This window comes from Mesocricetus auratus, unplaced genomic scaffold (genome assembly GCF_017639785.1).
Source record: "Mesocricetus auratus isolate SY011 unplaced genomic scaffold, BCM_Maur_2.0 Super-Scaffold_100008, whole genome shotgun sequence".
Classification (NCBI taxonomy): Eukaryota; Metazoa; Chordata; class Mammalia; order Rodentia; family Cricetidae; genus Mesocricetus; species Mesocricetus auratus.
Window position 1 is genome coordinate 55,790,884 of NW_024429192.1, and position 14,595 is coordinate 55,805,478.

Consider the following 14,595-nt stretch of genomic DNA (forward strand, 5'->3'; position numbering starts at 1 on the left):
CCAAGGTCCATCCACACTGTAGCATGTGACAGGATATAGCTCTCCAGTGTGCACTCAAACACCACTCTATCACAGTTACATGCCATATTTTATTTCTTGTCATCTGATGATGGACATTGAGTTGCTTTCACCTTTGGTTATTGTGAAAATTTGCTGTCTTGAACTACCTGTTAGGGCCAAGCAGGCTGAGAAGCCTTGACAACTACATGGCCAAAGCAGGAGGTGACTGAACACAGAGCAGGAGGAAAGAGCCGGTGCTCACCTTTCGATATGGTGAGCACCTCATCTTCTCACAAGACCCACCTCTAACCACACACGATTCCTAAGGACCTTTCCAGAACTGACAGCCACTCCACCAAGACTTGACGACAAGACAACTAAGCAAATAGATTAATGAAGGGCTCTGTTTGGAGGGTGGGGAGTCCTTGACTCCCTGATGATGCAAATAAGGGAAGGAGACAAAGGATTTCTAAGCAAGGGACACAGAAGCGTGGACGATTTCTATGATGCACACATGGCCTAGGGTCAAGTACTGCCTAGAGATACAACCTGGACAGCGGACCTGGTATGCCCAAGAGAAATATAAGATACAATATGCAAAGGAATCCAGGCTCCTTGTGTCCACTGCCTGGCTCATCTAAAACTCCATGCCTCTCTGGGGCCATATCCCTTACTGCATGCTAGGTTCATCCCTAATCTCAGAGAATGTCCCTTCTAGAGCACCTGGGGTTACTGAATACGTTCTCTAGTGAATGCTCACTGCCCAATACTGTGTTTCAGACTCTGGCTAGCAGCCCTCTTGTCCCATCTGACACTGAAGCAGCAATGTCAGTCTTGTTGCAAAGATTAACAAGGGGGAAACTAGGCGGCCAATAGGAACAGTTTAGTCTCTAGGCAGGCTTGCCATCAGTGCCCGTCAAGCACTGTGGACCAGGATCACGTACTTCCTTGCCCATCATCTGGGCCAAGTGTGATGCTCAGGTCTTGACAGTGGCCTCTGCCACTGGTATGAAGCCCACTGGATGGCACATTGAGGGAGACTTACCTTCACACAGGCGTAGATCACAGATACAAACACCACCAAGGCCAGCAGCAGGAAACAGGACAGGTAGAAACTCAGCATGAACAGGGAGCTGGGGAATTAAACGGGTGAGAAGGAACCACATCCTGGTAAGAAACCAAAGTCCCACTGCATCCCAGGAGCATGCCCAGCATCCAGGGCAGCTGGAGGCTCTGCAAACAGCTCCATTTCTCTAGAGGCTGACTGCCCCATCATTTCCACTGTTCCCCAAGAAGAGCTCTCTCAGCAAAGGCCCACATAGGGCTATGCTGTAATACAATCCATTCCTGCTCTTCCCACCCCCTGGCCACCCTCATGGGGGACCTGCTGTCCACTTGGAGCCAAGGAGGAACTAAAAAAGACATGATTAACAGTTTGCCTCTTAGCTATTCACAGAGTACACACACACACACACACACACACACACACACACACACACACACACGCACGCACGCACGCACGCACACACATAAACATATAAATATAATTTAAAACGTTTATAAGAGGGCAGGTGGAGAAGACGTGCCTCCTCTGGTTAAGATACACTGGGAAGACATCATCCACTCTGGGAGAATGTTATCAAAGCAATGTCAATCCAGTCAGGAGGCCCTCAGACACACCCAGATTAAAACATTCTACAAATCACCTGACTGGGGTCTCATTAAGACAGCCACAGTCACAAAAGACAAGACTACAGAACTATCACCGACTCGTGAAGAGGAAAGAGATAGACACAGCTAACTGCAGTGTGGGATCCCAGACAGTGTGGCTTCTGGAACAGAAAAAGGGCACAAAGGGGAAACTGAGGAACTGAGGATTGTCTGGTTACTATGTGAGTTTCTGGTTGTGACCACTGCATCTCAGTGAAGGAGGCTGTCAACACTAGGGGAATGTATGAAAGGTATGGGCAAGCTCACCATGCAACTTCTATAGCGTCTTAGTGGACCTACGATTATTTCAAAAAGAAAAAGAAAGTTTGGGTGGGGGACACCTCAGATCACACTTAGAAGGCTGACCCTGGCTATAAACTGGGAAGACACTGGGAAATAGTTTTGGGAATTTGAAATGGATTGAAGTGATAGGGACTGTCAAATTGGTTTTATTTGGCGAGTCAGCTACTATGAAATGGACTGAGGTGATAGGAGGGACTATTGTTGGTTTTATTTGGTGTGTCAGATACCTTGTGTAAGGGGGATGTTCTTAAACGAGATGCCTGTTGCTTATCAGGGAGAAATGTCTACAAGTTTTTTAAATTAAAAAAAGGCCAGGAAGTGGTGGCACATGCCTTTAATCCTAGCACTCCAGAGGCAGAGGCAGGTGGATCACTGAATTTGAGGCCAGCCTGTCTGGTCTACAGGGCAAATTCCAGGACAGCCAGAGATACGCAGAAAAATCCTGTCTCAGAAAAAAAATCAGAAAGAAGTAACTGAATATTTCCAGATACTGGAAAATATTAACATGTACTTGAGTGATTTTATAGTGAAGAATTAAAATGCATACATACCGACACACCCATAGAGGCACATATGTGCACATATACATAGGATAACATCTCTACTAGGTGTGACTCCTATGAGTGACTGTCATCTAAACCTCACTTCAAAAGTTCTCTGTCTGCTTCCAGGGGGGCCCTAGTGAGCTGGCTAGCCTTTTTCAAAGCTCGGGTATGCCTCTTGGTGAAAAGTCTTCTGACACCCCTCCTTTGAAATACTCAGTAGTTAAAAACAAAACCAAAAAAAAAACCTTTTAAAGATATAAGATACACACACCACCTGTGTGTGTGTGTGTGTGTGTGTGTGTGTGTGTGTGTGTGTGTGTGTGTGTGTGTGTAAGATCTAAATAAAGTTCCCCTGGAAGCCAGAGTGGCAGATGTTTTGGATGACTCAGCCAGGTCTGAGAGGAGGAAGTGACAGAAAGGAGTGTCTTGTGCTTCTGAGAAGCGCCCAGTGAGGTTTCTACCCAGGTGTGAGCATTCACCCTCCCCCCAGCCCATAGTCAGGACCCCTGACTCCCTAGATCCACAGAGGAAATTAGGAAATCCGCCTCCCAGTCTGAATACCAGCACAGACTTCCTACTCTGTTCCCTTCCCACCCTGGGGACCCTGCAGCCAGAAAGGAAGTACTTGGAGGTACTTACTGGGGCACGATGGTGATCTGGACAAAGCAGATGAAGAGGAAAACAAGTGAGGCACAGGCCACATAGGCACCAAATCGGTCATCCACCTGCTTGGAGTACTGAGAGGGGATATGACGATGAGCTCTAGTGAACCACCCACTGTCTGCTACAGTGCAGCCAATTCAAGTTACCAGTGCCCAAGACAGCCTAGTCCAAGGCACAGAACACATGGAGACCAGAGCTAGGTTCACACGGCAGGCAGTCAGTGTGAATGCCTGCATGGCAGAGCCTGTGTGACAGTGACTGAGACTTGGACTGCTAACCAGACCCTACATGCAGGCTGACCCATGGTCAATATAATTCGTAATGATCACAGCCACAATCATCACCCACACGGGCCCCAGACTGCTGTGGTTCCTACTTCCAGGAAGTGCTCACTCTCACTCAGGGAGCTCCCAGGCCTTATTCAAGGCCCCAACTCCCAGTCTCACCAACCAGTCACACAAATGCTGGCATGGCCACCCTGAAAGGGACACAAAGGTCAGGTCTACTTGCCTTTCCCTTAGTTGTGCTTTGCTACTTGGGCCTGTCTCACTTAATGCTGGCAGTGGCTCCTACAAGAACTTTTCAACTAGATGCTGGTACACAGTGGGACATAGGACAAAGGGAAGTGCCTAGTGGCCCTGTCACTACTTTACTATGTGGCCCATTGGGCTCTTCAATCACAATCTAAGGTGGGAAAAGAGCTTCCATGCCCTCCCAGTGATCACCTGGAGATCCCGATAGGCCCCAGGAAACCGGGTGGCTTGATGATCACAGCAATGTTATGAGCATATTTACAACACACCCTTTGTGTGGTAGACACCACTGTGTGTGTCTGACACAGACAGAAATCAGTTGGTGCTCACGCTGAGGTAGGTATCTAAATATCTCCAGATAAGGAAACTGAGGCGCAGCAATGATAAGATGTATTCCTTTCAACCAAGGAAATGTCCCCAGAACCCCACCTGGGGTTCCACTGTGGCATCACAGGTTAGGCCACTGGCTCTGGAGGTGAGAGGAAGCCGTACTGTGGGCTGTGCCTGTGCCCTGTCTTGGCTCTGCCATCTCTCTCGGTGCCTTACCTTCTTCTCTAAGTCGGGCTCCCTGAAGGTCAAGAGGAACTTGCGGACATGTTCAGACCGAAGTCTGTCAATGCTCCTGGCATCAATGGCCCGGCCCAGAAACTCGTCCACTTCATCCTCAGGGTTGGCACTTTCCTGGGCATTCCTGAAAAGCAAGGGGGCAGACATAGGCAGACTGACACCCAGAGGCACTGTCACAGGAGTAGCTCTGCATGGCCATCTGAACTGGCCAGAGACACCTGACTTGAGAGCTGTGACCGAGGAAGGGACTGGGGGGACTGAGACCAGGCTGTGTTCTCATGTACATGACAGAAGGTGCCCAAATCTCAGAGGACCTTGCTGGCATTGTAGATCGCTACTGAAGATTTCATTGTTTTTTGTTTGTCTTGAGACAGGGTTTCTCTGTGTAACCCTGGCTATCCTGGAACTCACTCTGTAGACCAGGCTGGCCTTGAACTCACAGAAATGCGTCTGTGTCTGCCTCTCAAGTGCTGGGATTAGAGGTGTGTGCCACCACCACCTGGCTGAAGATTTCATTGTTATCCCAACAAACAAATCTCTTTCTTCACTCTCTAGCTGTTTCCTCATCCCAACGCTAAGACTGGTGGACAGGAGTAGGACCCTCTTGGGAAGCTTGCTTACGGTGTTGAATTTAAACATCTAATTTCTCAAGGTAGAACCTGGTCTTTGAGTACAGTCTGGCAGTCTTGAACACTGGCAAGCACAAGAGGAGAATGAGACTGCTCCCTCCGGACACTGAGCACATCCAGACCCTGCTGCCAGTGTGGAAGGTCTGCAGTCCCTGAGGGAGCCATGGAGAGCGAGCGAGGCCTCCTGGGCCACTGCTTTTCACATGACAGAAAAGGAGGAAAAACATAGGCATGTTACTCACTTGTCCTTGGGGTCTTCAAAGCCCTGAAAGAGAAGGGAAGAGGAAGGTTAGAACAGCAAGCAAGGGGCACGTGAGACCTGCGGTGGCCACTGAGCCCATTGAGGCGGCTACATCTCATGGCTCTCTGCCATGATCCCTGTGATGAACGGGACGACAGCTGCCTTCTCCCTCCACTTGGTGAACAGGTCCTCCCTAAGGCAAAGACTTGGTGCTAGATGCCAGGGTACACTGTGATTTCATTCTACCCGATGGCACAGCGCCCACGTCCTCCACCGTGACTCCTTGTATTTCTTGGCCTGCTCCTCGTTCCTCCTGAGCGATGGCTTGAACAGAGATTGCTGAGCTGCTCAGCATTTTACACATGTGCACACTCAGCACTCAGGCACACACACCGATCACACAAAACCACAGGAAACCAGACGTTCCCCACCCCAAACAGCACGGTTCTGGTTACCTACAACCATTCAGTGTGGATCTGGGAACCAATGTGTTCTTGCAAGGCTGGAGTTGATTTGACCTAGGAGGCAAGGAGTCCATATGCCACCTGCAGGTGCTGAGTACCTTTCTGTGGCTCAAGTCTGCAAGCCCAGGGGGAGGAGGAGACCCTCCCAGACAGATGCCAACCGCAAAGCCCTCCTTAGGAGTAACTGAACATTACCAGAGAGAAGAGATACCAGGGTCTGCCTGCTGTGCTGGGATTGGGGGAGGGGTTGTCCCTGCAGGTAAAGCACAGACTGCCAGGTCAGGAACAGAGGAGGATCTCGTGTGGAGCACCAGGAAGCAAGTACTGAGTGAACCAGAAGTCCAAACAGATCCCTGCCACCTTCATTCCTGCTGAGAACTTGGCATGGCAGCTCCCAAAAGGGACTTCCTCGTGAGTCAGGACTGGTGCTGAGTAGACCTGGTATCCCTGTGTCATGGAGGGCTCCTAGGACCACAGCAGCCTCTAGGAGGCCCCATGCTGTCACTCTGATCTACACCCAGGTGCCATATCTAGTCTGGGATGGCCTATCAATCAATCAGTTGTCTGCCCAGACCAGCCAAACCCTTGTCCTCACCCTCTGAAAATCACACAGTCCTCTCTTTAGACTATAGAGCTTATGTCATGTCACCCTCCTAGCTATAGAAGTAGGTGTCACTCAGCTGAGTGTTTTGTTTGGGGACAGGCCCATGCGTGTTCTCTCATGACCCTCAACGGGCTCAGCATAGATAGAAGCAGAGCCGGACAGGCAACTACAAAGTGCCGCCATGAGCCTCCATGACCAGAGTTCCATGCCATGAGTCAGCAACTAGCTAACTGTACAACTGGGAACGATGGTGTTATACATATACAAGCCCATCTCTACAGATCAAAAATACCCAACGTGCCTTGTCCTAGCCTCTGTGGAGGACATGCTTTCATCCCTGTGCTGCCCGGAGGGCTGATGTCGTGTTGGTATAGGCAGTTCAGGATCCACTGAAGACCCCACTGACCAGGTTATAATGCTATCTGAAAAAGGAGGTCTAAGATATTTATTGAATATATAAATTGCTTACAGCTCGATAAAGATTCCAAAGAATAAGACTGCTGGCTGCGGATTAGTACCGATCTGCTGTTACTGCTTCATTGACTCCTAAGCATCCACCTTCAGTGGGCTGCTTTGGGTTTGTGTATTTTTCAACACTGTGTTGTTTGTTTGTTTGTTTGTTTTTAACTCACCCATGTGCCAGAAGTCAGGTAGAAGTGCTCTTTTTGCATCATTCTCAGAGATTTCTGGGAAGTTTAATGCCAAAGCCAATGCCTAGCAAGACAGCTGCTAGAATGGGCTCCATACCCAGTCCAGACTCCCCACGGGACAGGTGAGGCTGGGGAAAGGAGGCTTTGATGCCAGTATCCCCAGGGAACACTGTGCCCAGTCAGTATGGGGCACCTTGTTCAGCACGATCATCCTCCCTGCTGGGTGAAGCAATTAACACCCAGGAGCCTCCCCTGAGGTGCAACCTCCTCTGAAGCCCATCCCTTCCCCAGTCACAGCCCTACTGCTAATTCTTCCAGAGCTCCTTGTCCTAACAGTGATGAATACGCCTGCCAAACCAGTGCTCACAGCCCAGGCTGCCTAGGAAATTACTGAGGTTGCAGGTTATTCCAAATGTCACTGAAAAATGACCTCCGGGACTTCACAGAGACTGTGGTTTCCCACCAGGCTCGCTGGCTGGTCCCTTCTTCTGTACCTCGCTAAATCCCTTTTCTTGCTATCTCGTCCCACTCTAGGTTTTCCTCCATATTCTCTCTATCCTTCCCCTTAAGCCCCCTGGTCAAATGGGCTCAGAATCTGCAGGACGTTGATTAAGGTGTAAGGCAGCAACAGGGAGGGGTGGATGCCTGTTCTTTGCTTTGTGGGGGGCCCTAGAGGACAGGGTGGCTGTAGCTCATGTTGGCACGGATCAGGCCTGTGGGCGTCTGCGTTCAAAGCCCTGGGTAAGGCCAGCTCCCTCCTGTCCTCTCCTGTAGTGACAGTGTAAAACCAGTAGTTTATCTAACCTGGAAGTTTTAAATGGATGTTAGGACTTTCCATTTTTTTTCTGGCTATGTATTATATGTGTTGCCTGCTACTTGGTTAGCAGGTCCCTAAGCTGTCCCTTGCTTCAGGCCACCAGCTTTTGTCTGCTTTGGTCCCATGCGGATCTGTCTCATCCCTTGGTTCTAGCTGCGCCTAGTCTGATCCACACACCTGAATTGTACTGCCAGCCACTTTCCCCAGGATGACCACACGCCCTGCTCTTGGCCTTGAGCCTCAGCACTCCTTCAGTGTAGACAACTTCTACCAGAGAGCCAGGTGGCCTTGACCTGAGCGGTATCTCCAAGGGAGGCAGCTGAGGGCTAGGCAGAAAGTGAAACTACTACCATTGGCACCTGGCTTCCAGTAAGCCCTCCTCTTTCTCCATGAACCAGCAATGCATCCTACATTACATTTGGGGTTGGCTAGTAGCATGTGTTCCCCCAAGTGGATATGGTGCCTTGAGTGGCTGTGTGACCTGTAGCCTGACATTCCTGCTAGAAGGCTGGTGTTAGCAGGGACAGGGTGTTTCTCAGCACAGAAGAAGAGGGGACCGTGACGGCACTTGACAAAAAACACTGGCATGGTTTCTGAGCAGGTGAAATAAGGAACACCCTTTCAATCACCCAGGAAAGGCCTTAAGGGCTGGAAGGGTTCAGGCAGGCCAATGCCACCCAGCCCCATGGAGTTTCATCAGTCAATACCGGGGCTGCTAGAGGCCCTAGTGGTACCCAAGTCTGACCAACCTGTACCAGGAAGTTCTGTCAGGAGAAGGGAAGGGCACTATTGCTATGTCCCAGAGCCATGGGATAGCAGGACTCATGAAGTAGAACTAGGCCAGGGTTGGGAGTTTCCTATTCTAGCATAAGGTCAGGTGATCCTGACTTCCCTCCCTTCTAGATTCCCTCATGCTGTGACCCCAGAGCCAGCCTTCATTCCCAACCCAGAAGCCTCATGTTCCAGATACTCACCATCCTCTTCATCTCCTTGGACACCTGGTTACCACCCAAGTGGTTGTAGAAGGGGCGCTCGGCTCCCCAGTGGGGTGGGTTGTGTCCGATGGAATTGGTTCTCTGGCGGTTCATCTTGGCAATCATGGCTTTCTCTTCTTTCTGAAGGACAACAGAGATGTCTCAGTGTGTGGGCAGAGCCATGGGAAGAGCCCCAGTGGGCAGACCCTCACTCTTTCCAGGAACAAGAAACTGGCCAGGCAGAATGAGAAACAGTTGCCTTTGTACAACCCCAGAACCTGCTCCCCTGAAGTCTCCAGTGCTTGGCACAGATAATTGTGAGAGTTGGTCCCATGAGAAAGCAAGGGGTATGGGGACACCTGTCGCATGCAAGAAGTGCTCCTGGAAGAAGATTCTCTCCTGGAACTTCTCAATCCACTCAAAGGCCAAGCTCCCAAAGTCCTGAGAGACGGACTGCAGCCTGCCATCACGTAGCCTGCCTCCCTCTAATGGGGGCAGGGGATAACTCCATGGGAGGGTCGAGCTTCCCTTCTAGTGGCCAGGCCAGCTTGCACCCATGGTCTCCATCCCTGGCAGGTTCTACCCACTGGAATGTGGGGTTCAGTACCTATTAGGTCTGCTTATAGTGTCAAGGACGGGTAGAGCCAGGGCTGAAGGTGCCCAGAGGCTGATGGAGGAAGGAGGGCCCTGGACTCCAGTATCTACTTCCCCCAGGGTCTATCAGCAGAATAGACCTTAGCGCCCAGAAACCTGTCACCAAGTTAAGAAAGTCAGAGAGACAAGTCTTACGAGCACACAGAGACGCAGCCAGCTACCTACTTGCAAACACTGCTTAAGTACCTGTCTGTCCGACTGTCTTTCTGTCATTCCTAATGGGCACCAGAGGTAGATGTTTGACATAGGGTTTAGGGGGACACTTAGCCTTCCTTGGTTCACACTACCAGGGATGGGGCTGTCACACCATCTGTCTGTCTCTACTTCACGCCTTCTGTGCTAGATGGAAACTTGGGAGACCAAGGCTGGAACGTACAATGGAGGCTAGAAGCCTGTGCAGCAGGGACGGAAGGAGGGATACAGAGGGACTGAGAGGGTCTCAGCTCATTCACATCTGGCCAGTGAACAAGAAAACGTTTAGGAGATGGTTCTAAAGTGCCGTTCTCCTGACACCCCCCTCCCCCTGCTGCCGTTGCCGCTGGGGTGTCTGATACAGCTCACTACAAAGGCTACTGCAGTCAGGACCTCTCTTCAGGCGCAGAGCAAGGTGCCCCCCATTCCGCGATCTGTCTCAGGACAGATGGGCACTGCCTCTCCTTAGAAATGTACTGCCTCCATCCAGGGCTCTCCGGACTGTGCTTACGTACAGCTGTTTTGTTTTCAGACCAACTCCTTAAACAACAGGGAGCTTTTCTGTACCAAAGGGCACTGCCACTGGATGCACTCAGTAGGAGGACAGCAAGGTGTTCTAATTTGGGGAGAAACAGAAAATGTTCCATTTGCTTTAAAAATTAAGAACACGGAACATGACATTATTAAAAATAGAACACTGAGGTCTACTAATAATTCAGTTTTTATACTTTGGCAGATGTGGGCTAAGACAAAGAGGAAAGAAGAAAGAAACCAGAAAGTTAAAAGGAAGATTTCAAGTAACAAAGAAGTAGGGGCGAGCGAGATGGCCCAGCCAGTGAAAGCGCTAGCTGCCAAGCCCGACGATACGAGTTCAATCCCCAGGGACAGCACAGTGGAAGAGGAGAACTGCCCTCTGACCTCCACACGCATGTCGTGGCACGCACACTCTCATGTACATGTACACACAACATACAGAAAATAAATAAAGATATAAGTTTTTAAAAATGAAATAGACACCCATAGGTGCAACCTGAAGCAGACACCAACAAATACAACCATCAAAGGGAATGAGAAAACAAGGAAGCGAGAGAGAATGAGAACAGGGATAGGGAAGAGAGCAGGAGAGATGAGAAAGACAACCACCTAGCAAACGGCAGACAGGGATTCCTTGGATGCGGGCCTCCCTTCCACGCCCCCCCCCCAGGCATCCTTGCTCACTGATCTGAGGCCTGTTGCAACATTTTTTCCAACCAAGGTGGAATGAAAAAAATCCCTTCTCCCCATCAGCTTTGCAAGGCCTCACTCGCTTTCAGGTCCTTTCTGAGAGACGGGAGGTGACATTGAGGAATTCATAACTTTCCTCGGGGAAAGAAGAGAAGGAAAGAACGGGCCAAGAAAAGGCTCCCATGCAAAAGATTACTTCAGCCCCCCCCCCAGTTCCCTGCCCCACAGGCCCTGCCCACCAACCCGCTTCTGGGTACAGCGCAGGATGAGGAAGGTCTCGATGCTGTGCTCCTTGAGGTAGGCATTGCGCTCGCCACCACAGCCTGGCTCCACCTCATAGTCCCCATTCAGGTAGTTTAGTGTGGCCTTGGTGATGTGGATGCGTCTACAGTGGGGGGAAGGGCAGAAAGTGGGAGGTGAGATCTGCAGAGATCATTCACACCTCAAGGCCTCTAGCTCTGTTCAAAAGGCAGCACCTTTGTCACGATCAGGGTGGCACTCCTAGGTCATTTCCAACCGGCACCCACAGCACCCAACCCTCCAGCACCTCACCCAGCATGAGTGAGCCTACCTGAGGACCATGCCTCCGACCTTACACTCACTCCTGCTCAGAAGCCAGCAACCGTTCCTGCCACTACGTGCTTATCTCCAGCCTGACATCACTGACTGTTCCTCCCGGCTGCCCCTAAAGACTATCTGTGCTACGTCTGTGGACTGAGTCTCCCCACACGTGTCCTGCTCCCTACCTCACCCATTGACCCCTTGGCCCTACCTTTCTCTCTGCCCAGGTATCCCATGCCAGCTGGTACTTCTGAGGCCTGTGGGGAACTAGTCCCTCTCCTCTGAAATAGGTGGTTCTCTACTATACTTCACAAGTCACCATTTGTCATCCTATTAAACGCTCGGATGTTTGAGACAATATTCCTAATCACTTGTACATACAGTGTGGTGGATAATTTGCTAAGTAAATGTCTTCCTTCCTTCCTTCCCTCCTTCCATTCTTCCCTCCCTCCCTCCCTCTCTTTCTCTCTCTCTCCCCCTCCCTCCCTCCCCCTCCCTCCCTTCCCTCCCTCCCTCCCTCCCTCCCTCTCTCTCTCTCTCTCTCTCTCTCTCTCCCTTCCTTCCTTTCCTTCCTACAGTGCTAGGGACTGAATCCAGGGTCTTGTGCATGTTAGACAAGCAATCTACAATACAGCTACATGCCCAGCCTCGGCACCCCCACTAAAGACATCTGTCCTCCCACCTGCCCACCGAGTGCCTGCTCCTCCATCTTGCCGACTCCAGCCCTACCTCACAACAGTCTATCCCGGGTGAGACGGGAGCCGTGGGTTCCGACCTGCCCCACCCCAGCCCTCACTCACCCTGCTTTGCCACCAGCCTCCATGTGGTTGGCCAGTGTGACATCGTTAGACCAGACGTCGAACTGCCACTTTCTGAGACCAAGGACGCCGCAGTGTACTCTCCCGCTGTGAATTCCCACACGCATGTTCACGTTCACCCCTGTCACCTCCCGGACCAACCTAGGGATGGAGCAGGGGTAAGACTGGGATAGGGTTAGGGGCTAGGCATATAGAGCAGGGGTGAGGCTGGAAAGAGGGACTGGGGTGGAAGGGGAGTTGGGAGGCGCAGGGGTCAAAGAGGCATTTCTTTCTGATCCAGCCTAACCTGAAGGGGACTGGCAGGTGTTAAACAGAAAAGTGCTGTTTCTGTCTTGGCCACAGGGTGGCAGTGTGCTGCACAGTAAAATGAAGCACCGCCCCCCCACCCCATCTATCCAACTGAGTCCATTGCCATTGCCACTGTCAATCAGACTGCTCAGAAAATTGTAAATGTGCTGTAGTGCTATCTTGAGCCCATGGGGGAGATGTAGTCACCCTGAACCCTAATCATACAATACTCTGGAGGCAAGGTAGATTGGAATGGTTTTCCCAATATTGATTGATTAGATTTAATGCTGTGGCTCCTCTCTCAAGGTTATCGAGATACAGGAGATGGGCAGTTACATGGGTTACATGAAGGTGGGGGCGGATAGGGTCATGACTGTGGGAGGACATAGGAAGAGGTAAGTCTGGGAAAGTGCAGGGAACTAGGTTGCTCCTTGAACTACAAGATATCTGTAGTCCCAGCCACAGGCGCCAAGATAGAATTCCCAGTACTCGGTAGGCCCTTATAACCTCCCACACTGAGGGAGCAGAAGAGGGAGTTCTCCACCTGGACCTGGGTTCACAGCCTGCTTAGGGTCTGCAGAAAAAAGGCTCAGGGGCTGGGGAAGAGTGGATCCAGTTTGCACTTTAGAAACTAGCCTTCCTTGATACTCGCAAGCCGTGAGACTGGCAGTCTCTTGGTCTGGTGGGTGGGCTCACCCCCACCAGGCCCGCCCCCAATCCCACCGGTCAGACCACCTGCCCTCCACTCTGCCCAACTGCAGCAAAGACTCAGGACTCCCTCATTTCTGTCATCCTGGGATCAACTCATCAAGCATCAGTACCGGAGTGGCCCCTCTATCTGAGGTGCCGAGGGTGACTCCTCCTCCTACTGTTTCTCTTTTCTCCAGAGCTACCTGCCTCCTGCGGCTTCTCGATGCCCTCTGTGGAACAAACCTGCACTCTTCCCTGCAGGGGCTTGTGCCTCTTACCTTGTGTGTCAGGTTAACACACCGGCTATTAGTGCAGAGAGAGGCCGGGCCTCCCCTCCTAGCACCGGCTGGACTTCTGGCCATGACTGTGTAGCCCAGTCATGCAGGAGACAGTCCGTAGTAGCAGGTGTACCAAACAATGGGCCAAACCCCCTTCCTGGCCAGCCACCCTAATCTCTGACCTTTCCAATCATCTTTTACTTTGTCCTCATATAGGCTATTCTAGAGTTCAAAGTTACTGGGCACTTTCTGTGACCCAACCCCTAGCTGGTAATGTCATCTAGGGTGTGCACATTTGTTTCAGAGATGAAGGGCTCCTTCCATGGCCAGTAACACCGGAGCCTGACCCAGGATCCTTCCACTATTGCTCACAGAAGGGTGCATTATCCGTGATCGAATCCCAGGAGGTCTCTTTAGCCCACAAGAGCGGAACTCTCCCACCTAGGAAGGAGTGGAGCTAGCACTTTATATCGGGGATGGGGCTGTGAGACGCGGTGAGGGTTAGAGAACGGAGCATTGGCTCAGGCATGGCCACTCCGGCTAGCTCTCCCTCTCCTGCCCCACCTCCTTCCTTGTGCCTCCTCTGGGAAAGCTGCCCCACCCAGGAAAGAAAGGAGCCCTGGAGCAGGGGTGAGGTACAGAACTGCCCGCACGCCCAGCAGGGGGCCCTGGGTGCGTCACACCACTTCCCCACCCCCATCGGGCACTATGCAGACTGCAGCTTGGTTCCCTGGAAAGGATAAAGCCCCCGAAGTAGGCACTTACGAGATAGCCTCGATCATGTCCATGCCCATCTCTACGCAGCAGTGGGCGTGGTCAGCCCTGGCTTCAGGCAGCCCAGAGACGCAGTAGTAACAATCCCCGAGGATCTTAATCCGTAAACAGTGATTCTCCTGGAAAGCAAACTCGTTTTAAGAATCCAAACCAGTGGGAAAGAGAGTGGGAGGGGAAGAAATAAAAACCAAGGAATCACCCATGCCTCAAGTGAACTGCTTTCTAGAGAAATGAGCAGTTTCAGTATGAGAACTGGGTATGGCCGCAGTCAGGGTTATTGGAAGCAGTGGGGCAGGGAGGGTAATGACTAGGGGACAGGCACTGTAGTCTCGGAAGCTCAGGAGCTCCTTTCCCTCCCGCCCTCCCTCCCTCCCTTCCTTTTTTTTTTTTTTTTTCTTTTCTTTCTCCTTTTTTTT

General features: G+C 51.3%; 1 protein-coding gene across 1 annotated transcript in view; it reads right to left on the reverse strand.

Annotated features, from left to right (window-relative positions):
• Adcy5 (adenylate cyclase 5) overlaps positions 1-14,595 on the reverse strand; it is a 144,035-nt gene that overhangs the window by 19,788 nt on the left and 109,652 nt on the right. The window contains exons 5-12 of the mRNA XM_005071526.4: positions 14,171-14,298; positions 12,132-12,290; positions 11,014-11,155; positions 8,701-8,841; positions 5,193-5,215; positions 4,301-4,445; positions 3,198-3,295; positions 1,046-1,133 (exon numbers count right to left, since the gene is read on the reverse strand). Of these exons, the coding sequence (XP_005071583.1) occupies positions 1,046-1,133; positions 3,198-3,295; positions 4,301-4,445; positions 5,193-5,215; positions 8,701-8,841; positions 11,014-11,155; positions 12,132-12,290; positions 14,171-14,298 (924 nt within the window). The remainder of the gene's footprint in view (positions 1-1,045; positions 1,134-3,197; positions 3,296-4,300; positions 4,446-5,192; positions 5,216-8,700; positions 8,842-11,013; positions 11,156-12,131; positions 12,291-14,170; positions 14,299-14,595) is intronic.